This window comes from Homalodisca vitripennis, chromosome 6, assembly GCF_021130785.1.
Source record: "Homalodisca vitripennis isolate AUS2020 chromosome 6, UT_GWSS_2.1, whole genome shotgun sequence".
Classification (NCBI taxonomy): domain Eukaryota; kingdom Metazoa; phylum Arthropoda; class Insecta; order Hemiptera; family Cicadellidae; genus Homalodisca; species Homalodisca vitripennis.
This window is the reverse complement of record NC_060212.1, coordinates 117,877,567-117,905,543: the sequence shown is the minus strand read 5'-3', so window position 1 is coordinate 117,905,543 and position 27,977 is coordinate 117,877,567. Positions and strand designations below refer to the sequence as shown.

The 27,977-nt window shown below is 34.7% G+C and overlaps 1 protein-coding gene across 1 annotated transcript; it reads right to left on the bottom strand.

The window, feature by feature from the left end:
- Window positions 1-178: 178 nt before the first annotated feature.
- LOC124364800 (ubiquitin-associated domain-containing protein 1) lies at window positions 179-27,689 on the bottom strand. The gene is made up of 6 exons (XM_046820564.1): window positions 27,340-27,689; window positions 22,094-22,260; window positions 13,426-13,637; window positions 12,763-13,054; window positions 10,116-10,254; window positions 179-455 (listed from the first exon to the last, which is right to left on the bottom strand). Exons 1-6 carry the CDS (start codon window positions 27,593-27,595, stop codon window positions 289-291), a joined length of 1,233 nt encoding a protein of 410 aa, XP_046676520.1. The 5' UTR covers window positions 27,596-27,689; the 3' UTR covers window positions 179-288.
- Window positions 27,690-27,977: the final 288 nt, after the last annotated feature.

Sequence of the window (27,977 nt, the reverse complement as noted above, 5' to 3'; positions counted from 1 at the left end):
AATGAATTTATGCAAAACTCTAGAAATTATGATTTGAAATGTATATACAAATTTACTTTTAAGTTTTAAATGTATTAATAATGTTTTGAGTTGGTAAGTTCCATTATATTTGTATCAAAAGTCCCAATGGATAAATTCTTTATATTGGCTACTAAATACAATGATCTACAATACAAAAGCTGTTTAAATCATTGATATTTATTAATAAAATCTAATCACAGCCTTCAACATACAAAAAATTTATAAAACAATAGTGGGGTTAAGTGAGGTCCACTATAGGTTGAGCCATCACGAGGGACCTTGCTGTCGTTTGATCAACTCCATCTGCTGATTGACAACCATGATATGTTTCTCTGAGTGGTAGGTCTTGAACACCTGTCCCAGAATGGGAGCAGTGTCTACATCATTCAGCCACAGGTTGGCACTGGTCGGGTTCTCCAAAATCGACAAGAATGCTGAAACACGTAAAGATTACATATCAGTATGTTGGGTTGATGGAGTAAAACCTGTTTCTCGAATAAACATGTGTCCGAAATTGTACACTGTGGGAGCTGCAGCATACAAGTTGGGTACAATGGTAATCCCCTTATTAATTTGCCAATATATGTCAAAAAACCATCCAAAAATCAGAATTTTCTTTACTTACTTATTTCACACGGTAAACATGATGAATGGTGCCCATAGTATTAAAACAGAAGTTAATTATTTATAAAACTGTGAAAACATGGTAATATAATAACTTATAAGAAAATTAAAAATCCAACAATAGGTCATCGACTCACAGGAAAACAACCTATGTATATGAATTTACACTAGTTTAGGTAAATTGGAAAACAAACGTACTCCGGCCTATGGAATGTGGAAAGCATGTGTACCTCCCTTTTGTCTTTCCACTTGGTAACAACTACACCATCTTTATTTTCGGAACAAACCATTTCACCTTTAGTAAGTTTTTGTTTTAAAAGGTTTTTTGGTAGGCCTTTACGACTTTTTCTCACAGTACCAGCAAGATGTGTTTTATTTGACAACAAAGCATTAGCCAATTCTACTGATGTGTAGTAGTTGTCCGTATATAAATTGTGGCCTTTATTTAAAAAGTTTGTCATGAGTTCCAGTACCACTTTAGTCGCAACAGATCTGTCTTTTGTCACTTCTACAGTACCTTTCCCCATGTATACTTTTACTGCATAAGTATAACTCGTTTTATCACACAGCTTGAATATTTTTATTCCATACTTGTGGGCCTTTCCCAGAATATACTGCCAGAAACCTAGTCTACCACGAAACGGCACCATAGTTTCATCAATAACTAAATCTTGCTCTGCTACTTTCAAAGTGAAGAATAAATTGTTCAGTGCTAGAAGCAGAGGTTTTATTTTACCAATTCGCCCATCTCTTTTGAGGTTTTCATTACCGTTAAAATGCCAGAAACGTAAGAGTAACTGAAACCTGTTTCTACTCATTATTTTTCGGGCAACTGAGAATTTATACAAAGGGTTTTTTGACCAATAATCACTGATTCTTGGAAGTCCTACTAAACCCATATATAAAAGAAGGCCAATAAATTGTTTCATTTCCCCATGATTGGTATTTTTCCAGTCTTTTAGCCTAATCTTACGACTTAATCGCAGCTTTGAAATTACTTCATTTGCATTATGATTAGTTTCTACAACCATAAGTTTAACTACTTCATCTGTCAAGTAATGACGAAAAAAATCTATTGGTTTTCTGTTGTTCGGTAAACAAAAATTAAATTTTGTTGTCTGAGTGAACTGAAACGTTTTCTGCTTACCCTCAAACATTTCCCAGCCCAAATCATTGTCCTTGGCGTTTGTAGAAATAAAAGAAGTACCTGTGATATCTGTAACTGTTCCATTAGCATCAGTAGAATTAAGTTCCACGTTTGATTCTTGATTGTCACTATTCTGAATCAGTACCAGGAATAAAGTCTAGGTCGCTATCAGTGTCATCCGGTATATCACTAACCACCATTGACTCCACACTGTCATCATCACTTATTTCGGCAAACAAATCACCCGTGGAAGACGGATTCTCAATCATACGTTCGATTTCATCCGTAAGAAGATTATCGCCACTCATTTTTACCGATCAATAGTATACACGCACACAACTATCGAAACATTACTTATAAAAAAACACAATGCAGGATTCCAGTAACAAAACGCGTCAATTAGCACTCAGCTATGTGGAAAAGGCGGGTTAGAAGTAAGCTGATGCAATTGCAGACAGAGAACTAAAGCGCGGGAATTATTCAGGCTGCACATCAACAAAACGGAATATCCCTGAATCAGGTGTCGGCGTATAGGCCCGACGGCAAATGATTTATGTAATATATCGCCTTGTAAAAAGCTCTGTCGGGCCAATGTGCACGACGCTTTATAAACGTAATAAATATACATAAATCATAAAATCATATTTATTAGTAACCAAAGAAGAGTAAAATAACAAAAGGTTACAACAATTTATCTTTTAAAAATTTGGCGCTTTAGCACTAAAACTTATTTTTCGGGGTTGGCAGCTAACGTGTTAAGGAATCCAGTGACAGCAGTTATGACGGATCTATTTCTCCTAAAACCGTGATGTTATTATCAAGTAAGTTCATAATTTCTAAATAACTGATTGACTGATCAGACATTAAGCGCTCATGTAGTTTTGAAATTATTGGAACCAGAGCTATTAGATGATAACTACTTGTATCCAAATCATTAACCTTTTTGAAAAGGGGCTTAATTTTTGTTAACTTTCACTTCAGATTCAGATTCTTTATTGGCTATTAAGTAACACAAATTACAATAAGCTTCATCAAGTTAATACAACTAAGTCATAATGTTACAACCATAAATTGTATATTAAAAATTACAACATTCAAATTCTTAGATCATTAAAATCACAGTTAAAATATTCTTCAGTGGTATAAAAGCATTTTCTTCTTAACCAACTACATATCACACTTTTGTATTTATTACAAGGTAATTGCCTTACTGCTAATGGTAACTTGTTAAACAATATGTACTGTTGAAATTTAAAACTTTTCTGAGTCTTGGCCAACCTAACATTTGGGGTCACTAAATTAAGGCATTGCCTGGTCTCATAATTATGATAAAAACTGTGGTTATTAAACATACCAAAATGTTCTTTAACATGTAGCAGATTACTGTATATATACATGCAACTCAATGTCATGATGTTGAGATCAGGAAAAGTTGCTCTACAAGAGTCAGAAGCTGATAAACCAGTGATAGCTCTTATTGCATTTTTTTGCCAAACAAAAGCTTTTTTGGCTGCACTTGAGTTACCCCAGAGTCTTACACCATAGTTGAGTTGCGAATGAAACAGACCAAAGTAAACCATTAACAAAGTTTCCAAGCTGACACATGATCTTAACTTTCTTAAGAGACAAGTTACTCTAGATAGTTTTTTGCAAAGATAGTTAACATGTGCATCCCAGCTCAGTTTAGTGTCAAGATAAATACCCAACAGCTTAACAGGATAAAAATAAGGATCATACAAAATGTATATATTATGTTTTAGTGAGAATAGTATATGTTCAGTCTTAGTTTCATTAATCATTAGGTTATTTACAGAGAACCAGATTTTGGCTTGTTCTAGAGAATCTGTAAGCTGGGTTTTAACATTAATAGGATCGGTATTATAACATAACAAGGTTGTATCATCTGCATATAACATTGAAAAACATGGTACATTTATACTAAAATCATTAATAAATACTAAAAATAAAAAGGGTCCCAAAACAGAGCCTTGCGGTACCCCTGAAACTACACTTAAGAATTCTGAGGAACGGTTATTAACATAAACCTTTTGTTCTCTGTCTTTTAGATAACTTTCAATTAATTGTAATTCCAAATTCCTTATTCCATAAAATTCAAGTTTTTTACATAAAATAGTGATTAACAGTGTCAAAAGCCTTGCTCAAATCGATCAGTATAGTTCCAGCCACCAGCTTATTTTCAAAACAATTTAATACAACCTCAATAATTGCTTCAACACCCATTACAGTGGAGTGATTTGGTCTAAAGCCAAATTGATAAGGATAGATCAAATTGTTTGATGTAAAATACTGAAAAAGTTGCCTTATTAAACAGGATTCTATTATTTTACTGATTATCGGGACTATTGTAATAGGACGGTAGTTCTCTGGTAAATTCTTGTCTCCTTTCTTAAATATAGGGGTAACCTTAGAAAATTTTAAACAGCTAGGAAACTGACCCTCAACTAACATACAATTAATTATATAAGTAAGAGGTACAATTATTACATCTATAATATTTTTTAAAACAAAGTTGGACATTCCATATAAGTCTTCACTACGTGAACAGCTCATTTTGGAAACAACAGAAATTACAGTATCACAGTCAATTATATTCCATTTGAAATCATGTTCAATAACATTAACAGGGCGAGGATAATTCTTTAAGCGATCAAAATATGATATGTTGCTGGCATCGTCATTAACAATTGAATTTACACTATTACAACTAGGGTTGACAAAAAACTTATTGAAGACACAGGTGATACAGGTTAAATATTATTACTAGGCCCATTCAGATTACCAGATTCATTTTTTACAACTCTCCATGCTGTTTTACATTTATTCTTTGCATTTGTAATCATATTGTCATTAGCAATCTTTTTCGCCTTATTAATTTCTAGATTGTAATGTTTTTTGAAGTTATTAAAAATAATCTTGTCTCTAGCATCTAAGCTTAGTTTCCATCTGTCATATAATACTAAAAGATAAGCTCTCATATCCTTAAGTTGAGGAGTATACCAGGTTTTAAGTTTACATTTAGGTTTTGCAGGTACAGTGATAAAAGGACAACAAATATTAAAATAATAACTTAATACATCAACAAACAATGAAAACATAACATCAATACCTATATTATTACATAGACCTAAATTACCCCAGTCAACATTAGGCAACATTACTAAGGCAAGTTTTTAGTTCCCAAAGGTTACTTTGATTAAGATTTCGCTTCTGACGTACTTCATGTAGGCCTACAACATTAAACTTACTGGTATCTTTTTTTGAGACTAAAAAACTAACCCACACACCAGCATGATCAGAAATTATATTTTGTTCTAACAATGTACTGCTAAAAGACGTTTTATCAAGATTACAATAAATGTTGTCCAGGCAAGCCATACCCCTAGTTGGTTTTTCATTAGTGCAATACAAGTTTACAGATCTAAGTACATTTCAAAAGTGGTTTACATTGGTCTTATGTAACTCTAAAATATTTACATTGAGGTCTCCTACTAGGCTAAAGTATCTGTGGGGCTTGGCCATTAAATAAAATAAAATATTTTCAAGGCAATCTATAAAATTATAAAAATCAGAATCAGGAGTTCTATATATACATAAAACAATAAAACTAAATTCTATGAGTCTAACGGCAGAAGCTTCACATAAAAAGTCTACACAAAAATCACTTACGTCCACAGTTTCATATTGGATGCCATCCCTCACAAGAATTAATGAGCCTCCATGAGTCTTCAGTGGTTTTCTGCAGTAGCTGGATCCAATGGTAAAGTCCTTAGGTACATACATAGGCACCTCGTCTTCAGTCAGCCAATGCTCGTTGAGACACAGAATATCAGTCGGGTTATGCTCCAAAACTACTTCTAGTTGACCAAGTTTGCTTCGCAACGATTGAATGTTCAGACAGACAATATAAAGTTTAGTTTGCCTTGAGTCTCTCGGATTTAGGCCATCTTTTGACATTGCTATCGACCTAGCTAGGGATTCGCCGTTTGCAGTTGTCTGTGATGTAAAAAAGGGTTTTTTTTCGCTCTTTGGGCCAGTAATGTTGTTTAGGAGGACGATATTTCCCAATTACACAGCCTTCTGGCCACAGTTCAGAATCCAGAAAATATTCACTGTGTTCCATTGCAACTCCAATTTTAAATGAATTATAATTACTATATCGTGGTTGCACCTTTTCACAGTGATAGTCACCCTCTTTACTTGATTTTAAGAATTCGAGAATATTGTCATTGTCTACTGACATATCTAATCCCGACAAAAATAACCAAAAACATTTCTTGGCAGGCTTTAAAAAGCTATTGCTCACCTTACTGGTACCATGCTGATGAGAGTCCCAGGTTGTAGCGCCAATTTGATGTGTGTCACCCCCACGTTGACTGCTGTAATTTGCTGAAAGCCCTTTACCTTGACTGCGTCAATTTGTTGTGAGTCGGTTCTTTAGTGTTGTTGACTCACCATGTAGTTGTACGCCTTTTTGTCACCAGTGGCACGTTGTTGTACCATGTTGCTCATCATGGTATTGGTCGCCATCTTGCCCAATGCTAGCTGCATTCCCTTGGTACTGCTTAAAACTTATTAAATTTGAATGTCTGTGGTGTTATCACCAACAACAAGTCTGTGTGTATCTCAGGTTTTAAAATATGTTAAGTAGTGATTAAAAAATTTAATATCACTTCATCACACTTTTTATAAAGGGGATATTCAAAGAAAAGTCAAACCAAGTGACCATGAGATTAATTTATTCCATGTCACACTCTCAATACATATTATAATTTCACTCACCTTGCAATGCTTTGATAATTTAAAAGACTAAAATAATATCCCATCCTTCATTAAAATTTCAATACACTATACAACAGATCACTACTATCCCAGGAGAATCAACACAACCTCCTTGCTTCAAGTCTGGTGAGAGAAGACCGAATCTCCGTATAAAACTACGGATACCGACTCAAAACAATACTCATCCCCTCTCTCGTTCAAATCAGCGTCTTCACGAATAAATATAATTTGATTCTTTTCTTATAATTGTCGAAATTTATCACGTTTACTATAATTAATCAATTTAAGTCTTTCTATTTTCTTTTTATTATTTTTTCAAAGCTTTTTATTTAAATTTTTAGCAACATGTGCTTTATGACGTCATCAATATACAAGTCATTCATCCCACAATTGGCTTTTCTGCGTAATTCTATTTAGTGTTTTTGTAAAACATGAATTTTGGTTATGTTTACTTCATTTTAATTGATCAAATCTTTTCCCGTATAAAGTTCAATAAATTTCTTCGTTATTAGTTAAATAAACTTCAATTCCGACAACATGTGATTCACTGACGTCACAGTCTGCCGATTCATTGACGTCACAGTCTGCCAATTCCCCGCGAATATTCAAATATCGTAATTTGACTTGTTACACAACCCCCAAATATAAATTGATCACATATTTGTTATCGATTTATATTTCTCCTCCAATTAAATCTTTTAAATTTTTGTTCAATTAAGCTATTATTTAAATTTCTTGATAATTTTGTTTAAAAGTATTCATTTAAAAGAAAGTAAAATATCAAAGCAAATGCTTACAATCATATTACACAAATTACAATGTATTAAATGTTTACACAAATTACAGTGTACATATAAATCAATTACACAAATTACAATATTAATACAAATATCAATGAATATATAAATCAGCTACACAAATTACAATTAATATTAAATGATTACACAAATTACAGTGTACATATAAATCAATTACACAAATTACAATTAATACAAATATCAATGAATATATATGTATTGAATATATATATATATATATATATATATATATATATATATATATATATATATATATATATATATATATATATATATATATAAGAACAGTAATAAAGTTTTAAATATTTTTAAATTGAATACATGTAACCTCTATACATTTTGAATATAATGTTTAATGTGTCCATTTCACATAACATAATGTTCAATACAAGTTAACTCTATTAGATTATACACTCACAAGTCACAGTCTGCCAATTCCCCGCAAATATTCAAATGTCGTAATTTGACCTGTTACAATGTATAACTTGTTGCTTAGTATTTTTGGTAAGTTTATGTGTAGACTTATTATTGATTTTAACTGCAGCAGCATTACTATTCTTTGGTTGAGTACAAGGTGTTTGATCACCCACATTAGGAAATTCACGTTGATATGGTAGGCCCAACTCAGTTTCAGAACGGTGGGGTCTAGACATATGCCTAGTCTTAGCACCAAAAAGATGTCCCTTACGCTTAACCATAGTCCATTCATTAGGCTTATTAAGCCTAGATAACCTATTACTAGAATCACGAGATTCACCAGTAGGCCTAGTTAGCACATCACAATTCATAGTTTCAGCATGTACCGTTTCTACCATCTGGATTCCAAATGGTTTCACTTTTAAAGCATCTGCATAAGATTTGAGATCTTTACCAGACTTGTTTAGAACTAGATCACTGATAACCTCAGCCTGACAGTTAAGTGAAGATGTTAACTGAACATTTTCATCTCGGATGTTGACTAACTGCTCACTTAGGTTTTTATAGTTTTCGGTGATTTCAAAGATTTGATCCGTTAACAGTTTTAAATGTTCTGAACTTGTAAGTCCATTGTCACTTGGATTGATAACTTCTGTCGGACTCGATCTCGTGAGGTTAGAAAATGCCGGTAGCCGACAGTTATCACAGATATAAACAGCTTTCCCTTTAAGGGCTACAAATAACTGATATTCATCTTCAGTTATATCAATGCAACTAATATGGAACCAAAACTTGCAATTCCCGGCACATAAAAGCGCTTAACTATTTTTAGAAATGTTTTTATTACATGAACCGCACTTTGACAATTGCTGCTCGGCGCCATTTTTTCTCGATCCTTAGGAAACAAATATATTCCCGATAAGAATGATGAATTTATCAAGTACAGAAGTGGATCAATCAAATACTCCATTGCATTTTTTATTACTAGTACAGGAATATAATCATATCCAGTACTGAATGTATTTTTTAGACTGGAAATAATTTTAGCAACCTCCTTCCTGTTAATTAATTTACATTCTAGTACATTTACGTACTAACATTTGCCAATGTTATGGTGTTTGTCTCCAGAAAGTTCCACTTTTGGCCACTTTATACTATACTGAGTATAGAGAGTATTTTAAATAAAATGTAAAATTGTTTAAATTTAAAGCTGTTCATAATGGTGGTGCAACCTAGCTCAAGTTTGAATAGTAATCATTTGTAGTGTTTAAATTTATTTAGTTTGATTCGCATATTGACAGTGATAGTAGTCCGTTTGGGAAATATTTAATGATGAGAAGAAGATTAAATTGGTTGGAGACCAAATTCAAGCCAGTCTCAGCTCGTATGAAGCATTTGCACATAGTTACTTTTGTACAGTAAAAACATTGGAAGAACGTTGAATATATTTTATATTTACCATATTTTGTTCCAAACATGCAATTTGTATATATTATGCATTGGAGTTTTCATAAATAAATAAATAATGATTATTACTAATTAAACAAATTAGCCCCTAGAGAATTAGTAGTTAGTAAAAAGAATGTTGAAAAGACATTTAGGGGTTAATTTGACTTAATTTAAATCCCAGGCATGCCTAGCCGCTTAATTTTACTATTATAACCTAAACACTTTTTTATTTCCTTTATTTTATAGATAATATAAAGTCAAAGTCAAAGAATGTCTTATTTTACCAGGTGAAGTTAGGGCTAAAAGCACTCTCTAACACAACCTTGGGATCAACGGCATAGAGATGACTTCCGAACCCCACCAATGGGTGGGCGGCGGACTGCTTGGAAGTACAGGTTCGCTCAGCGATCACCCATCTAAGCAGCAGCCATGCTCGACATTGCTTGATTCGGTTATCTTATGATAACCACCGTACCCGCTACACTGCACCATTGGTAAGTAGGGTGTTTTTATCAGACAATTAAATAATTTTTCCTATGTGATTTGTTTAATTCCAATTCACTTGTTATATACCTCTATGTGCTGTCCTGGGAACTATGTAACAACAGCATAATACCCTCTAGTTCAAAACAGGGTATAGCAAAAACCGATGTGTCACTTACATCTGGACAATCCCATGCACGCCAAATACTATCACATTACTAACTTCAAATGTCAAGATATTATAATAAATTGGTTGATTGATAAATTTAGTTTACTGCTGAAGATTTCACTTAGTAAATACCAAAATTAATTTTCTATTCTACTTGAGATTTTAATTTTCTTGTAGTTTTACTTACCCAACATTATTTTTGGATTGTGTAAGCCCAGTTGTATTGCAGGATTGTTCATCAGTGCCTTGTAGAGTTGGCCTTCAGGATCCAGTCCTGCATCAGGCTGTGTGACAGCTGGGTCCCTCTCCCCACACAACCACTCACACTGCACACCACATACACGAGACAATGAAGGGAAATACACTAAGGACTACTAACTCTCATTCATGAGAAAAATACAGTTGAGTACCGCAAATAAAAATTAGTTCAGTATTATTTGAATTTCTGAATTTTCAAACCTACAAATTCAGAAGTATTTAACCCTTTGTGCTTGAAAGGCCAGCAGCACCTACGTTGCAGACAGCTCACGTAGTTTGCCAAAGTTTGTCCTCGCAACTCGTATGGCCAGTACAGATGGCCGCACTACTTTCATTGGCAGCTTGGTCATATTTGTTGTTTGCCTCCCCAGATCGGAATTATTTTTCAATATCCTCTGCATTATTTGCACAGTAATTTAACTGTTTCTGGTCTTTCTTTGTAGCTATAATTTATAAAAAATTACAATATTACTGATTACCCAGACTGTTGTGTCTTGAGTATAAAAACTTAAAGATTTATGACCTTTTAAAAACCACACATATCTTAATAAATACAGTGGAAATAATGTAATCCTAACCGTGGTTAACGCATATTTCAATAATTTGTCATGTTATGTAAAATTAAAATAGATTTCCACTAATTTAAACTTCACTAATCCAACAATTTAGTTAATTTGTACACGCTCTTAAAAACAAATTACTATATTAAAAGTTCAAAAATATTGTTTCTAAATTCAAGTTATAATTTAATGCGAAAACTATACAAATAAAACATCTTTTGTCGCCACAATCCCAGATGAAATTATTGCGAATGAACACTTAACTCATGTTACATTGTTCGTTACTATTCCATTGAGGAATGATTGTTCCTCTCGCTCGTAATTTATGATAAAATCAAGAGTGGAGGCCATTCAATGAGTTGTGCAATTTTACTAAAGAATGTTTGGAACCCATCAAGCACAGGACTATCAGGGTTATGAAAAATCATATTACAAAATAAATTTAGAAAAGCTACAGAAAACTAAAAAGTTCTTGAATGACATTCACTGTACCACGGCTATATGTGCTATAACAAAACAACGGTTGTGGTATCCTCTCCACTTTCTATACAATGATCAAATGGAGGTTACTTTCGAGCAGCCCTTGTATATAATACATCTGTATTAGTATATAATACTGTTTAGTTTTAATTACATTTAGTAATATTTTTATTTAATTAAGCATATCAAGTTTAATAAATGAGTGAGCGAGGGAGATCAGCTGTTGTCCCTCAAATACCAAAGACTAAATTTATCAAGGCCGAACCACGCTGTGCCCGCACCACTCGACTGGCCAATGGGACTGCATCTCTTATATCAGTATGGTTGCTGTCACTCTCAACATGATCAACCTATCCTCTACATTATTCCTATGTGTCTTCTGCACACATTCACTTCTATACTCTGGGCTATAAGCTTTAAGACACATGTCATATTTTTGTGTTCTGAAAACTATTTTTTATGCTCATATTCAATCTTATATCTCTTACGGTGTGTGTGTATATGGAGCTACTTCTTCTCAAAATCTTAATAGGATTCTCATTTTACAAAAAAAAGCCATAAGAACAATGTTAAATTTAAAACAGGACAACTCTGTAAAACAGCATTTTTCAAACCTCCAATTTTAGCAATTAACGGTCTATATATTTTAGAAAGTATTCTGTATGTTAAACAACAACACAATTGTTTCAAATTATGTGACAATCCACATCCATACAATACAAGGAATAAAAATTATATTTCAAGAAAACAACCACGTACTCAGGAGTAAAATTTTTTAAACATATCCCTAAAAGCATTACTGACATACAAGATAAAAACAGATTTAGAAAAGTTTTGAAGAACTATATTGTTGGTAAGGCTTTGTATTCCTTAGAGGAACTTTGCTGATGGTGAAATTTTAGTATTTTATCTCAATGTATTTTTTATAGAGTTTTACAATTTGAATAATTAATTATCTACTGTATTGCAATCAATTGACACTATTCAATGTACAGAATGTGCAAACATGAAAAAAGATTAATGTCTATTGTCTACTCACTATCCCATCTCATCCTCTCTAGCTCACCATTCTCCTTTATTATTTTACCTATTCCGTTATCCCTTATTCACCCTTTATGTGCCCCCTTGTGCATGCTAAAGTGTATGTTCTCGCACAAACGTGGACTATCTGTCAGTGTGGACCTCTGGAGCCACCCCCCCTCCCTGGAACTCACTCTGATCTTGTGTGCCTGGTCCAGGGACTCCTCTTGTGGTGGTGATTGGGAAAAACTTCTCTTGGTGAGTGACTTCTTTGGCACATTCCATAAAATGTCCTACCCTTAAATTGTCTCCTTTAAATTTTTTGGAAGCTGGAGACCCCAAACGACTGGGGTCCAACCGTTAAAAAAATAATTATTATAAATAATTGATTGATTAATTTTAATTCTTTTCTCAACACAGCAATTACATTAGAAGATTTAGTTTTTTCACGGTTTTATGAAAATTAAAACATGAAAAAAAACTGAAATCCATCTGAACACCGCATGATATACTTACGGCTAATACTTGATTGTTGCCTGTGACGCGCAGAGCCTCCACAACGTCATCTTGGCTGAAGCCCATGTTCTGCAGAGTCTCCAAGGCCTTGGGACTTGGCTCAAAATGTCTGTAATGGAAGTCTCTGATGTCTCGCAGCAACTTGTTGATGGTGTGCAAGGGGTTATCACCTGTGATGTAGGATGAAGTATCTAAAGTGCTTGCTGATGCTTCCTCAGCTTTCTCCTGGGGTTCTTCCTTCACCCTATGGCTATTCTCAAGAAGCCATTCCATAGCTTCTATCTGACGATTCCTGAAAATTTTAATAATATTAGTATGATTTTAACACACTGAGACATTACCATAGAATGGTTCTATGTTGAATACAAGTTTTTAATATTTGATTCTGATTAATATTAACTCTTTGCACTCGAAAGGACAGCAGCACTGGCCACACCAAGGTTGCAGACATATTGCAATAGTTTTGCCGTAGTTTGTCCTCGCAACTCGTATGGCCAGTACAGATGGCCGCACTACTTTCATTGACAGCTCAATTGCCTTATTTGTTGTTTGCCTCCCCAGATCGGAAGTATTTTTGAATATCCTCCACGTTATTTGCATAGTGATTTAAAATGTTTATATATGTAACTTGTATAATCACCTTAAAAATGAATTAACACTTACCTTTTCAAGCGCAATGCATATCTGGCTTGAACTTCAGTAAATCCTAAATCTTTCAAGTATTTCACTGCATTTTTGTCAATCTCTTTCTTATTCTTCGCGTTGATTCTTGCAGCTATACCATCAAAAACAATTTTGGCATCTGGGCTCTGGGCCAAAACTTTAGCAGAGGCTTCCACAAGTGAGTATAGGACTTTGCGTATTTCTGACTGAAACTAAAAAAAACATTACAATTTTAAAATATTGCACAACATTTTTAACCAAACAATTTTGATTGTTAATTTTTTAAATAACAAGTTGATTGGATGCATTATGAAAGAAGGTAATGCACATCTTCTAACATAAATAGACTTATTAATCCAATTGGTACTAATGGTTAAAATTCTTCAAATCGGTATCCCCCTGCATCAATACGTCTGCGGAGATGACTCTGCCACGCCTCGAAAACACTCTGGACCTCTTAGACTGGAATGTCTCTCAGGAACGTTGTAACGTGAGCTTGGATGTTCTCCACTAACTCTTAGTGCTTTCCCTTTAGCTCTCTCTTCAGTCGGAGGAATGAAAGTCACACAGAGCCAAGTCACACAGAGGCTAGGACACCATGGGGGTCTTGTTTTATGTCGAAACGACAAAGGGAGCATTGACATTGTCGATCTTGAAGACTTGATTGAAGATTTCAGGCCTGACATATGCGATCTGATATTTCAGACTCTTGAGCTCCTCCAGGTAAAAGGTTGCGTTGACAGGTTGCCCTTGCGATATAAACTCAAAATGTTGTCCTTGAACGTCAAAGAAGACAGCATAGTTTTGATATGCGATTTTTGTTCATGCACTCTTTTTTAAGTTTGGACGAAGATTTGTGTGCGCCAATTGGAGCTCTGTCTTTTAGATTCTGGATCGTACTCGAACAATCAAAATTCATCCACGGTTACAGTACAGTTTAAAAAGCCTGGATCATTTACAATCAATTGCAACAATTTTTCACTGTGTGCAACTCAAATTTCTTTCTGTACCACTGTCAACACCTCCGACACAAGCTTCACACAAACTTTTCGCATTTGCAAATTCTCTGTCACTATGCCATGTACCTCAAATATTGACAAGTTAAGAATCAAAATCAAATCAAAATCATTTATTTCTCATTGACATTAACATGTATTGAGAATGGTCAATATGTATAAATAACTAAATACTAAAAATATTCTTCTTAAAGTTATTGTTATATCTATCTGGTAAAACTACAAATTAAGAATATATTGAAAAACAGTACTACTGATATTTTTACTTGTAAGGTAGGGTGGGGCACAAAAATTCAGAGAGTGAGTAAAAACAGTTTTTTACAGGAAAGTCTTAGCTTGTTTTTGAAAGATGCAAGTAGCTGGCTTTTAAATAATCTGGCAATCTATTATAAATTGTAGGCCCTAAATATTCTATTGATTTGCGGAACATATTATTACTATGGTGGGGTACTGTTAAACTATTTTTATTTCTGGTGGGATATATATGATTGTGGGTAGGAAAATCGGTAATGTGTTTAAAAGTGTAAATTAAAACGAAATAAGTAAAAATGGAGGGGAGGGTTAGTATACGTTCTTGGTGAAATACTTGCCTACAGCTCTCCAGGCCCCTCAACCCAAACACTAAACGAATAGCCCTCTCTTGAAATTTGAATACTCTTTGTAGCAGAGAAGATGAAGCAGTTCCCCATGACATTATGCCATATGACATCACAGAGGAAAAGTAACCATCATATACCATTTTCAATGCACTACTTTTCAGGAAATTGGAAAGACACCTTAAGGAAAACAATACAGAGTTGAGCTTTGAGCAAAGGGCCTCTACATGCTGACGCCAAGAAAAACCAGCATCCAGATGAACGCCCAAGAAACATACTGAATCAACCTCAATGATGTCAACCTTGTCTAAAGCAACAAAACCCTTAGAAACTGTCTGAGATCGAAAGTGAAGAATGGATGTTTTGTCAACATTGAGGAATAAATTGTTGCGAATGAACCAAGAGTTCATTTTTTCGATTGTAGCATTTAATTTAAGATTTAACGCTATTGAAGAGTCTGCCCAAACAATGGTGTCATCAGTATATTGAGTGATGCGAGCTTCAGGAACACAAGAGCTTAAGTCGTTTACATACAAGGCAAAGAGAAGAGGTCCCAAGATAGAACCTTGAGGAACACCCATAGAGACCTCAACGAAATCTGACTGTGCCGTACCAAGGGAGTTGGTAACCTGAACAATCTGGTAACGATTTGAAAGGTAGGACCTGAACCACAGCAGGGGACAACCTCTGATGCCGTAGAGTTCAAGCTTATTAAGGAGTTTCAGATGGTTAACTGTATCGAACACTCTCGTGAGGTCGCAAAAAATACCAGCTATGTGATTCTGGTTGTTAAGATGAGTAAATACATATTTGGAAAATTGGGCAATAACAATCTCGATAGGAGGTAGCCATTACCCCCAACATTATCCATCCTGAATATCCTGTTACTCTGGAAGCAGCACAAAGGTCCTTATAGGACTAGATGCAATTTATAACCTTGTCTTAAGAGAAAAAAAAAAATATTTCTCACGGATAGAAAGTGTCTTTTTACCCCAATCTTGTGACCAATAAATAATATAAGAGCTATCCAGAAAGTAGATTGTGTTTGATATAATAAAAACAAGGTAGAAGAAAACAATTGTATTATATACATTTGGAAATGACACTAAAATACTATTTTTCAACATAGTCACCATACAAAACACTTATCATAGCGGTGAACTAGTTTTGAAATTCTAGTGTTATAAAATTCTGCCGCCTGAGACTTTAATCAGGTAGTCACACACTCCAACAGTTACACGTCGTCATCTAAGAACTGCGTAGCAAGTCAGCTCTAAATTGTTGCAAACAGGTGATAGTCGCCGACTGCAAGATCTGGACTGTAAGGTGGATGTGGAAACAACTCCCACTTAGACAATAGACAATAGACAATATACTTTAGTTTACATATTCTTTGAGAACAGTAAGAGAGTCATAAAAAAGGTAATTATACAAATCAAAATTTTATAAAACAATTTACAAATCAAAGCTTTGTAAATGATAGTCCAGTCACTGGTTGATGTTCAAAGCTCTCCAGTTTAAAAACTCGTCAATTGAGTAGAAAGGATGTTGGAGGAGCCATCTTTTCAGCATTTTCTTGGGGTTTTGTTCTGTCTTAATGTCGGTAGGTAGGGAGTTGAACAGCTTTGCACCCATATATGAAGGCTTCTCTTCAAATAATGCTGAATGGTGTTCTGGTAGTGTAAAATCTGCTGCTCGACGAGTGTTGTAAGAATGTAAATCAATGCCTCTGGTCAAGCCATTTTCATGAGCATACATTACTGTTTCTAAGATGTACAATGAAACCACAGTGAGGATTGACAGCTCAACAAAAGATGTTCTACAACTGTCTCTAGGCTGCAGGCCTGCCAGTATCCTGATACATTTTTTCTGTAGAGTCAAGGGTCTTTGTAAGTTGGCTACACTTGATTTTCCCCAAACAGTGAGACCATATCGGAGGTGTGCTTCAAAGAGTGCATAGTATGCAGTAATTGCAACTGTGACATCACTTATCGATTTTATTCGACGAACAACATAAAGTCCAGAGCTTAGTTTGCTACAGAGGTTGTCCACATGAGGTGTCCATTTCATTCCATTGTCCATTACGATCCCCAGATACTTGGCTTCTTCCACAGTGTCAATGTTTGGCAATGGTCCAAAATCGTTCTTTCCTCTTCCAAAGACCAGTTGTTGCGTCTTGGCTTCATTGACTACCAAGTTGTTACTATGGAAATACTGAACAGCCAAGTTCGTTGCTGTGTATGAAGAGACTTCCAGCAATTCAGGATGTTTATTACCTAAAAGTAGAACCGTATCATCTGCATACATAATGGTTTTTGAAAATTCTTCCAAGTAACCCGGGAGATCGTTAGTAAAAAGAACAAATAAGACAGGCCCCAGAACTGAACCTTGGGGTACGCCACTTGGTATTAGTAAAGGGCTAGATCTTATTGAACGGAACGTTCCTCTGTCTGTGCACACCAAGTCAACTACCTGTTGCCTGTCTGTCAGATAACTTTTAAACCATCTTGCTGCTGTTCCAAAAATCCCAAATGCTTCCAGCTTCTTAAGGAGTTGGTTGTGGTCAAGACAATCGAAAGCTTTGGTGAAGTCTAATAGTACTGCAGTTGTTGTGTTGCCAGCTTCAAGTTGATCCACAATAAACTCCACCAAACTAGTAATAGCAGTTGTTGTGGATCGGCCCTTTATAAAACCATGTTGATGATTTGTAAGCATGCCATGTTCTACAACATGGTTCATGAGGCGAGAGAGTACTGCTTTTTCAAACACCTTAGAAAACGTTGAAATCAGGGAAATAGGGCGGTAATTGCTTGCCTCTGTGGTAATGCCATGTTTGAAAAGAGGTATTACTTTGGCCAATTTTAGTCTAGTTGGGAACTTTCCTTCTTCAAATGACTTATTAATAAGTTGGGTTAGTGGTCCAGCAAGTTCCTCACTGCACACCTTCATTAGCTTTGAAGACACTTCATCAATTCCAGATGATGTTTTGGTTTTAAAGGAGGAAATTACTTTTTTCACTTCTTCTACTGTGGAATGATTAAGTGTCAGAGGTGGAGCACCGTAGTTGTGTGTAATTGTAGTGAAGCATTGTCTTGGATTTGTAGCCAAAGCATTTTTAGCTGCAGTGGTGAATGTTAAATTAAAATAATCTGCAATGGTTTTTGGGTCAGTGATTTTCTCTCTATCTGGAATTATAAGTTGCTTTGGATTTTGGTGTGTTTTTGCTTTCCTTTCACCATTCACTATTTCCCATAAGGTCTTGGTCTTGTTATCAGAGCGAGCAATTTGGGAAGATATTTCTTTACGCCTTAATTCTTTAAGCCTTAAATCATAAACTTTCTTTTTGCAGGCGGTTTGTTGCTTATGCTCTAAATTTCCAGTAGTGTTGTAGAGTGTCTGGGCTCTTTGGAAGTCCTTCCTCAGTCTCTCTGCCTCTTCATCTGTAATTTTATTCTTCTTTTTTTTCTTCACTCTTGATCGTTTTAGAGGACAGACATGGCTTATTATCATAGTTACTGTGTTACTGAAAAGGTTGTAGGCAGAATCAATATCTGGGGCTTCAAGTACATCATCCCATGATTCCTGACCTAACCTTGCCTTGATTGCTAACAAATTATTTTCGGAGAAATTTCGCCTTACAGAAACGGGTGTTCTTGTTTCAAATTGTTGGCAAACTACTTTACAGAACTGAGCTGTGTGGTCAGAGATACCTACATCTAGCACTTGAACAGATATCTTCATCTCTTCCAAGTTGGTGCAAACACAGTCGATAGATGTCTGTGATGTTGGTGTTATTCGCGTAGGAGGAAGTGACATTCTGGTCATATTGTGGCTTCTCAACATTTCTTCAAGCTTGATGCCATCCCGTTCAGGAATTAGACAGTTAATATTTATGTCCCCCATAACTACGACTGGGCAACTCCATGTTGGTATCACTTCCAGAGCTTGTGAAATTATTTCAAGGGATTCTTCCAAATTACCTTTGTTTCTGTAAGTGCCAACTATATAGATACGTTGTTTTTGTATTTTTACTACCATCATGGTTATTTCACAGACCATTTCCACACTTATGTCTTCAATAGAAACAGGTTCAACGAATGTTTTTAAAGAATCTTTACAGAAAATCGCAACCCCACCTTTTATGTGATGTAGTCGACTGAATTCTGTAATTAAGGTGTAATTAAGGAGGTTAGTATTGTGTAGCTGGTTTTTCTTTAATCCATGTTCTGTTAAAATTAGCAAGTCAGGTTCTGTCGTTTGCAAGAGATGGTTTACTATGTCTATTTTATTTTTAAGTCTATCAACATTCTGGTGCAGTATAGTCAAGTTTGTCTTTCTGGTAGCAACTTTGCCAGAGGTCACGTTCTCTTCAGTCTGTGGCAGACACGTACTAAAAAAGAAGAAGTGTTGTTATTGGGGTGGTTTCTTGAACTATTAGCCTTAAATGTTTCAATGTTTCTGTTGTAAAATTCTTCTATTGTTTCTGATGGTTCTAATTTTGTTGCAGTGAAGGGTGGCCCTTTCTTCAAGGAGAATGTCCCTTTGTTTAAAGATAATAAGTTGCTCTCGACAGTTTTAGTTTCTAAGTCCACCTTGTCCAAACCAAGTATGTTTGATGTCTGAGGGTTTTTAAAAGAAATGGGCTGGCTATTGATTTGATTGGCAACAAATTTAGCAGTTTGAAGGGATATACTCATATGGTTTGTTTGTTTTTCTTTATTTTTCCTCATAGTATTGGATGAGCTCCTGTTGACAAATAATTTTGAAGTGAACTCTCTGGATCTTGAAGCTGTTTGTGTTGGAATCATCGCACTTTGAGTGCTCTGTTCATGAAGGATTGGTGTGTATGGAAAAGTAGACCTGCTGTTGAGCTGATCATTTAGGCTTTTAATTGTTATTTCCATGTTGTCTTGTCTAGATTTCATTTCGGCCAACTCTAATATAATGTTTGGCAGACTTTGAAATTTTGTTTCCATTGGTGTAAAACTTGTTGTAGTTTGAGTCTCATTTTCTATAGTTGTTTTAGTTTCGAGTTGCTCACTTTCTTTTAGGTATAACTCTTTGTTTAACTGGGAATTTTGTGTTTCAAGGTATTTAATTCTGGTGATTTGATCTGCATTGAGTTTTTCTTGTTGTTTATCGTCCCTTAAAAGGGACTTCTCGAGTCTGACGTGTGTGTGTGTGTGTGTGTGTGTGTGTGAGCGTGTGTGTACTGAATACACCTACAAAATGCACCGACATCGATTTTTTCGTCTGTATTCTCTACAGTTATGTAATTCTCCACACAGCTATGAAACGCAAGTACATGCATGAATTTTGTTAACATTTAACCTCAAGAATCAAGATTGTTATTGTTTTTAAACATACGTTTTGTGCAATAATAGACAATCTCAAATTATGATTCAATATATAAACAATACGCATAAATCTTTTATATTTCAATATATAACAATAGTCAACAATGTAATATAACCATAAATATAAATATTGTTAACAATTAACATAAAATAAGATAACAATTTACTAAAATAATAATTACACCAAATATTTAGAAAGCAACAATACAAGTAAGAACTTAACAGGAATAAATAATAGGTAACTTAAAACAAACAAAAACAGTTAGTTATAACTAAAAACTTACTACTAGTACTCTAGTGTCACTGGCCAAATACTCAGTCACAGAATAAAATTAATATTGCCTTAATCATTTATCTATTATCATTTAAACAAATTGTAAAGATTCAAGCCTCACTGCTATATGTAAACTTATTAAATAACTTAATTTTCATCACAATTTAGCTGAGTAATCTTTTTTAACTGTTACTGAGATTGAGCGAAGCGTATATTTTTTTTCTTGTAGAATAGTGATAAATTTATTGCCTGGTTATAAAATTACTTAACGATTCTTTAGCACTGACTAGACTACAGTAGAGATACAGACTTAGAAGTCACTGTGTTTAGTTCTTTAAAATAGGCACACAAGACTCTTTCTGGAGCATTTTTTATTGTTCTTAATGTCTGTTTTTGCCATTTAAACACTTGTTTGTGGTACTATTATTCCCCCATAAAATTATTCCATACCTGAAACGGGAATGGAGAAAAGTATAGAAAGTTATTATTAGCATATCCAAGGTAACGCATTACCTTAGTTTATGTTGTAAATATACAAATCTACTTAATTTCTTACACAACTGTTCAATAATTATGATGACGCCAACTTAGTCTACTGTTCAAGTATATTCCTAACAGCTTGACAGGATAAATATTTCATAAATTTCACAATTTAAGGAATAATTATTTTGTCAGTTTTGCTATGGTTTATATAAAAAAATTCGTCCAAAAGCTTTTTTCAACATGTATAATTCTCCTTTACTAATTTATCCAGATTTCTGATATAATTTAGAATGGTTGTATCATCTGCATACAACACAGTTGTACATAAAAAAATTAGATTCCAACATAGATTCCAATCCTCGAAACATAGTGTTCTATCCTTGAAGCATGATGGCAAATGTCAAATCATGTTATTCTTTAAAATCAACCTTTTTTAATAATCAATTTAAAACAAAGAACTAGAATATATTATCAAATATCCATGTAATACTGTATAATATATGGCAACTACCCGTTATATTTTGGATTCAAGCAACATTTTCTCTAAATTAAGCTATTTTCTTTAATACAAACACGTTTATTTGGCACAAAAAAATTTGTCCAATAAAAAAAAATATTTGAAGCCAACCATAGTAATTGTTTACAACTAATCCGTTAGGCCAAACCCTATGTAGTAAGCCACTCAGATGACTGCACATTTTAAAGAAAGCATTTAAAATACTTAAGTTTTTAAATAAAAGCACTAAAAAATTCTAAAGAAGTTTTCTAATTATACATTTATCCTACATTGAAAATCATGTATATGTATGTAGCTCACACATATTTTAATATTAAATGCCGACTGTACAGTGTACACTTATTGCATTACTAAATTTAGATCGATGAGATTTTAAGTTTACTAGTACAAAATTTTATAGTGGTAAATAAATACATATTACTCACACTTTCCTGACAATCAAAGGAGGGCACCACGAGAATGGAATTTTGTTTATTTAAATGTGCAGTTGCTGCAACTATCTCTTCCTTTGATGGCCCTTTTGTGTCTTCTGGTGTTAGTTGGACAGGAGTTGAGAAACCAATATGTCTTTTAGCAATCAGGAGAACTTCATCTGTAAAAGAATAAATTAATACACTTTTCATTGTGAGTTGTGAGTTAACAATTGTGTATCTGACAACGAAGTGTAAAGCGGCCCATACACTAGACGTGCATTGCACGCCGTGCAGTTTTTTATACTGGCACGCCGTGCTTGGCATGGCACTTTGTGCCCCACACACTGACAGTTTAGTCAGTCCCGTGACGTGCTAGAAGTTGGTTGTGATATTGTGTAGTATTGTCGTGCTGTGATGTTCTACTACTATGCCTCTTGTAACTAAACATAAAGCGTTAACAGTATTGTTGATTGGTGCGATTCATGACGATAGCAAAGTGAACAAGAGAAGAAGACAATTATGGACGAAAAATTGGTTAAAAGAGAGATAAATGTATTCTGATATGAGACTACTGAAAGACTTACGTGAAAATTATGAAAATGATTACAGGAACTACTTGCGAATGGATGACGAAACATTTAGTTATGTGTTGGAAAAGATTAGGCCACGCATCGAAAGACAAGACACTAATCTGAGAAAAGCTATAACGGCGGAACAACGGTTAGTTGCCACGCTTAGATATTTAGCCACTGGAAGGTCACTGGAGGACATGAAGTATTCAACAATAATTTCACCTCAAGCTCTTGGCCACATCATACCGGAAACATGTCAAGCTATTTTTGAAGTTTTAAAGGATGAATACTTAAAGGTACGACAAACCGTTCAAAAGTTCCATCCAAGCCATTTATATTTTAAAGCCATGAACGTAATGATTACAGATATTACCTGTTAATAATGTTTTTATAATTAACAGTGTGGCAATTAATCGTATATGTTTTTTTAACTTAACATAGCGATATTCTGCAAAACGGGATTAAAATACAGTCTAAACTTTCCTCATCTTCCTCGCACTCACTGAGTACATCGTCATCAGCATGACCTGCGCCAGTTTGTTGTGAATCTTCTGTCGGAGAATCTAATGATGTGATCGACAGACGTACTTCTTCTTGATCACTCAAAAATAGTAGCAGTTTGTAATACCATAGTTTAGGTACATGGACTGCCAGCTCCTGATCTCTTGCTCTCGATAACTTTCTTATGTTCTCTTCTCAAATTACCTCTAAGCAAATCAATTTTCTTCTTCACATAATCAACTGTACAATCAGGCACCACAGTTTTGCACAGTTCCACAAGGTCTAAATACGCATTTTGGTTTAGACTTTTATTTAAGTACTCTTTACACTTCACTCGTCACAAACAATTGTAATTTCTGTACGAATCTATAAATAATGGTAAGAAATTAGGAGAGAGAAAAATTTGTGTGTCAGCAGTCGACATGGTAAATATAGGAGAGTATTTGCCGCGAGAGAACGAAAAATAACCCCAAAGGACACTCTACTCTCAGCACGTGGCGCGGGACTGGTCCACACACTTGCAGGATGGCACGGCGGAAGGTGGCACGGCACGCCGAAAATCAAACCGGTCTTGATTGCCATCGTGCCATGCAATGCACGGCGTGCTTAGCACGGAGACCTCCACACACTGGCACGTTTCTTCCAATTTTGGCACGTCGTGCTTGCACGTCTAGTGTATGGGCCGCTTAAGATCCAATGTAAAAATTCACCCCAATTCCTCCATCAACTGAAAAGTTCTACCACCAATAGTCAAAATCTCAGAAACCAATCATTGGGAATAACAGCAAAACTCCCATTATACACAGAACATTCAAAAATAGATACTATAAAACTTGGTTTTCAGATATATTTTAGACCTCAATTTTAAGAAACGTCAGAGTAAACCTGTATACTATTTTATAAATGATTACTCTCATTAAACATTTACTGAGTGTTGCATTGCTTATCACATCGGGAGCTGAACAAATTTAACTTCTGTCTATCTGTTTTCACTTTATGATATCCCAAAAACTAATTGTTATATATAATTTTTTCAATATGCTTCATTTTTATAAAGGCAACACTGAGCTTAACAATGTTGCATAGCTCTCTATGAGATTTGTCAGAGCACCAAGAAAGCTTAACTTTCTAATTTTATGGAACAGATTAAGCTATATAAACTTTTACACATTTTTACTAGTGTGTAGCAAATTTGCCTTCTTCTGTCTCTGTCTGTCTTCCACAAGATATCTCAAGAATGAAATGTGCTATAGATTTGAAATGTTATATATTTCCCAATCACTGTAAAGTACTAGTTACAAATTCCCCAAACCATCAGAATGGGGGGGGGGGCAAGGACTACCTTGTTTATACTAAAATATGAAAGAAATTATAGTTCATGTAATAATTAGTCAGAATTATAGAAATAAAGCAACAGTGTAACAAGATTTATTAGAAAATTGGTGAAAATGTTGATGTTTGAAAAAAAAACTGCTTAAATGTACATAGATTTGTATGTAAATTAAATGTCAAACTTATAGACACAAGCTTATACATTTATAGACAAGGTTTATAAATTGTATACTAGTATAAATCTACTTATCACATTGTAGCGATATTAAAAAAAAACAACTAACTTTTTATATATCTAAGTTTAGAATAAATGTTCATATTATGAAAAGTGAGGAAACAATTTATAATTTTTAGATCTGAATAATTTTAAAGAGATCTAACATGATTTCGGTATATGAGGAATAACTCAAATAAAATAAACTCTATTACAAGTTTTGAAAACTACAACGGTAAATCTTAAGATCAGCGACTACCGCTCCAATCGCCGTAATTTTTTGCATACTAACACAGGTTAACGTAATTTCACAAAAAAAATAGTCCCGATTATCGCCGTAGCCGTTTACTCCCCTCCCCAAAAAAAATTTGAAAAAAAACCCTGACTGACAGTGCATTTATTCGTTTTTTTGGTGTTATTAGTTCGTAGGGCAGTAGTCCAGGTACTACTTCTAGTATAAACTCGTCTTATCTTATCAGTGATAAACGCACGCCGCTTATCTTTTGCCTGTAATGAAACCTGCATTAGTTCTGTCTGAGTTTTGTATGTGTAAGCAGTCATGGCGTGATCTGGGCTTGGACTTTGCAAGCTCGAGTTAATTTTTTTCTAAAAGAGCAAGCGCTGCGCAGCGGGCAAGCATCACGTGATCTGAGTTTTGAATAGGCAAGCTAGGGTCGTTTTAGCGTGTGACAAGAACCATCGCACGCCATGTCAATAACTTCACTAATTATTCCTTGTCCATGTGGGTTTGTTTGTTTACGTCTGGCGGTCAATCGAAGCCGTCCTATAGGTCACGTGATCCGCCCGGCCAATCGGAAACTTTCCTGTTTGTCACGTGACTACTGTCAACTCATCAAAACGACCATGGTCGGCCATTGCTTTTAGTTTGATAGTCGAAAATCGGTACTTTGGGATTATACCGACCACACCCAGACATGAATCGTTATTTCACATTTCGTTTCTACTGATTACTAGATTAGCGTAGAACAATATTTCGTCAATATAAAACAGGAATTGTCTTATCGCAAACACCTCCCCATCCTCAGACAGAGGTCAAAGTCGAGCGTCTAGTAGATAACGTGATTGCAGAGTCTCGCCGCCCGTTCAGCTGGTGCATCGCTTTGTTGTACTTCCGTGTTTTACCTCTACATTTCTCCAAACACAAAAATTCAACAAAAACAAACATTTACCAAACTAAACTTTTTATTAAAAAAACACTCAAAACTTGTTTTTATTCTTGATCACATTCCGCCACCCAAAATGCCAGTGCCTCCGGCCATCAGCGCGGGCTTCGACAGCACCTTCGGTGCTGCCCCGCGCTGATGTCGACGAAAGAAAAACATCCCTCGAGATAGTACCTATCAGTAAAATATCAAATTCTAGAGGGGCTAATCAGAAATATAAATTGAATTGTAATGGAAAGGCAATGATGTACCGTGCAAATCACGTGATGCCGCGCGGCCTGCCGTAATCAGGATTCTCGAGAAAGATAAGATAACAGCGACAACAATACCGATCACAATACCTGGAAATGCTTGTAAGTTTGTAATTTTGTAATTGAAGAGTTGTTTTTTCGTTCTATCATGTTTGTTTCTATAAATTTCTATTTTTGTGTTCTTCATACTGGTGTGGTCGGTATAATCCCAAAGTACCCGAAAATCTTGTTATTTATGTGTTTAGTATTTCCAACATTGTACTGCCGAAAAAACTGGTTTTTATATGTTAGCGATAATCGGGACTATTTTTTTTGGTGAAATTACATTAACCTGTGTTAGTATGCAAACAATTACGGCGACTGAAGCGGTAGTCGCTGATCTTAAGATTTACGATTTAGATTAAGTTAATTGATCAAAATAAATAATCAGTATCGATTGGTTATATCGATAGTTATGATTAGTAATATCGTTTACCAATTTCGATATAAAAAACCGGGTGCGCTTATCATTGGAAAAATATTGGTTACAGGACCCCTACTAAAACTACATACCTTTAAAATATTCTTGATTATTTAAACTGTAATTCTTACCAGTAATTTTAGCAAGGAAAGTATTAAAGAGTACCAAAACGTTAATTATATTAACTGGAACTTAAGCTAATATCCACTTAACTTCAACAAACTAGGGCACCAGGAAGGAATCGGGATTCTAGGTGGGAAAGTGATAACATTAAGGGCTGACAGCAGAAAACAAATCACAATTAATACTGGCACTAATCAAAAATTATTATTTTAATTATCTTGTTTAAGGTAAAACCAATGTAAAGAAAATTCACCTAATTACCTGACTGTCGGACCTATCTGAGGATCAAAAATAATGAGATCCAACCAGCCTACCCAAAAGCCAACCACCAAAATGTCTTCACTTTCTGCCATAACTTCCTGTTTTTGTTTCCTCACCCTGAATGTTCTGTTTCTACATTATTACACACTAAAGAAAGAACCTGAAAATTTTGTAGAGTGAAAAATGAGGTACCCCAAAACCTTGTAAATACCTTAACCTCTACAAATGTAACATCCAACTATGGAATGGCAAGTTACAGATCTCAAAACATTGAACACCAAGTCACACTTTATCCTAGCCAACTGAGACAAAAGACTGTATTTAGTGAAGTGATAACATAAGATTACAAATAGTACTCACCATAATTTTTTAAATCTTCATCAAATAATCTGTTCTCAAGGTGAAGAATTTTCTTCAATGGCATTGTGATCAATCTGTACTTAGAACTTAATGTGTGGTACTCTTTAGGATCAATAAAATGGGCTATAGCCAAATTTAATACTTCTGAGATTAAAAATGAATGATTGAATTGTGATATCCAAATATCACCTTCATGTATTACATGTAAAGTTATTTTGACAGATTGACCGGTTTGTTGCATTTCCTCGGCATGCATAACAAATCTTGCACTTGAATCACAATATGGTCTACTAGGGAAATTGGTATTTTCACTTTCAGCCGTATAATTAGAGGGACTAGAATCAGTTGAACGTCCCTAACAACCCACGAATCCAATTCAGCATGAAAACTCTTAATATAAAATTCGAAGGATATTTAAACAGGACTGCATTACAGTAGCAGACGAGGTTGACGTTCAATAAAGCACAAAGTGCAGACGACATTCAATACATGACAATATAAGTCGTACAACAATGAGTGAACATTCACAAGAAAACGATGATTGAATTTACATTTATCGAGATATTGTTTCAGTTTCATGGAAAAGTACTAGTTAATCATTTAGCAGGTTACAGAAAACAAGAAACAGACAGTAAGAC

Coding starts and splice junctions, on each gene's coding strand:
- LOC124364800 (XM_046820564.1), bottom strand. CDS start 27,595: ATGCATGCCGAGGAAATGCAACAAACCGGTCAATCTGTCAAAATAACT. Junction 22,261..27,339: donor TGAAGATTTAAAAAATTATG/GTGAGTACTATT, acceptor ATTCTTTTACAG/ATGAAGTTCTCCTGATTGCT. Junction 13,055..13,425: donor TATGCATTGCGCTTGAAAAG/GTAAGTGTTAAT, acceptor TAAAATTTTCAG/GAATCGTCAGATAGAAGCTA.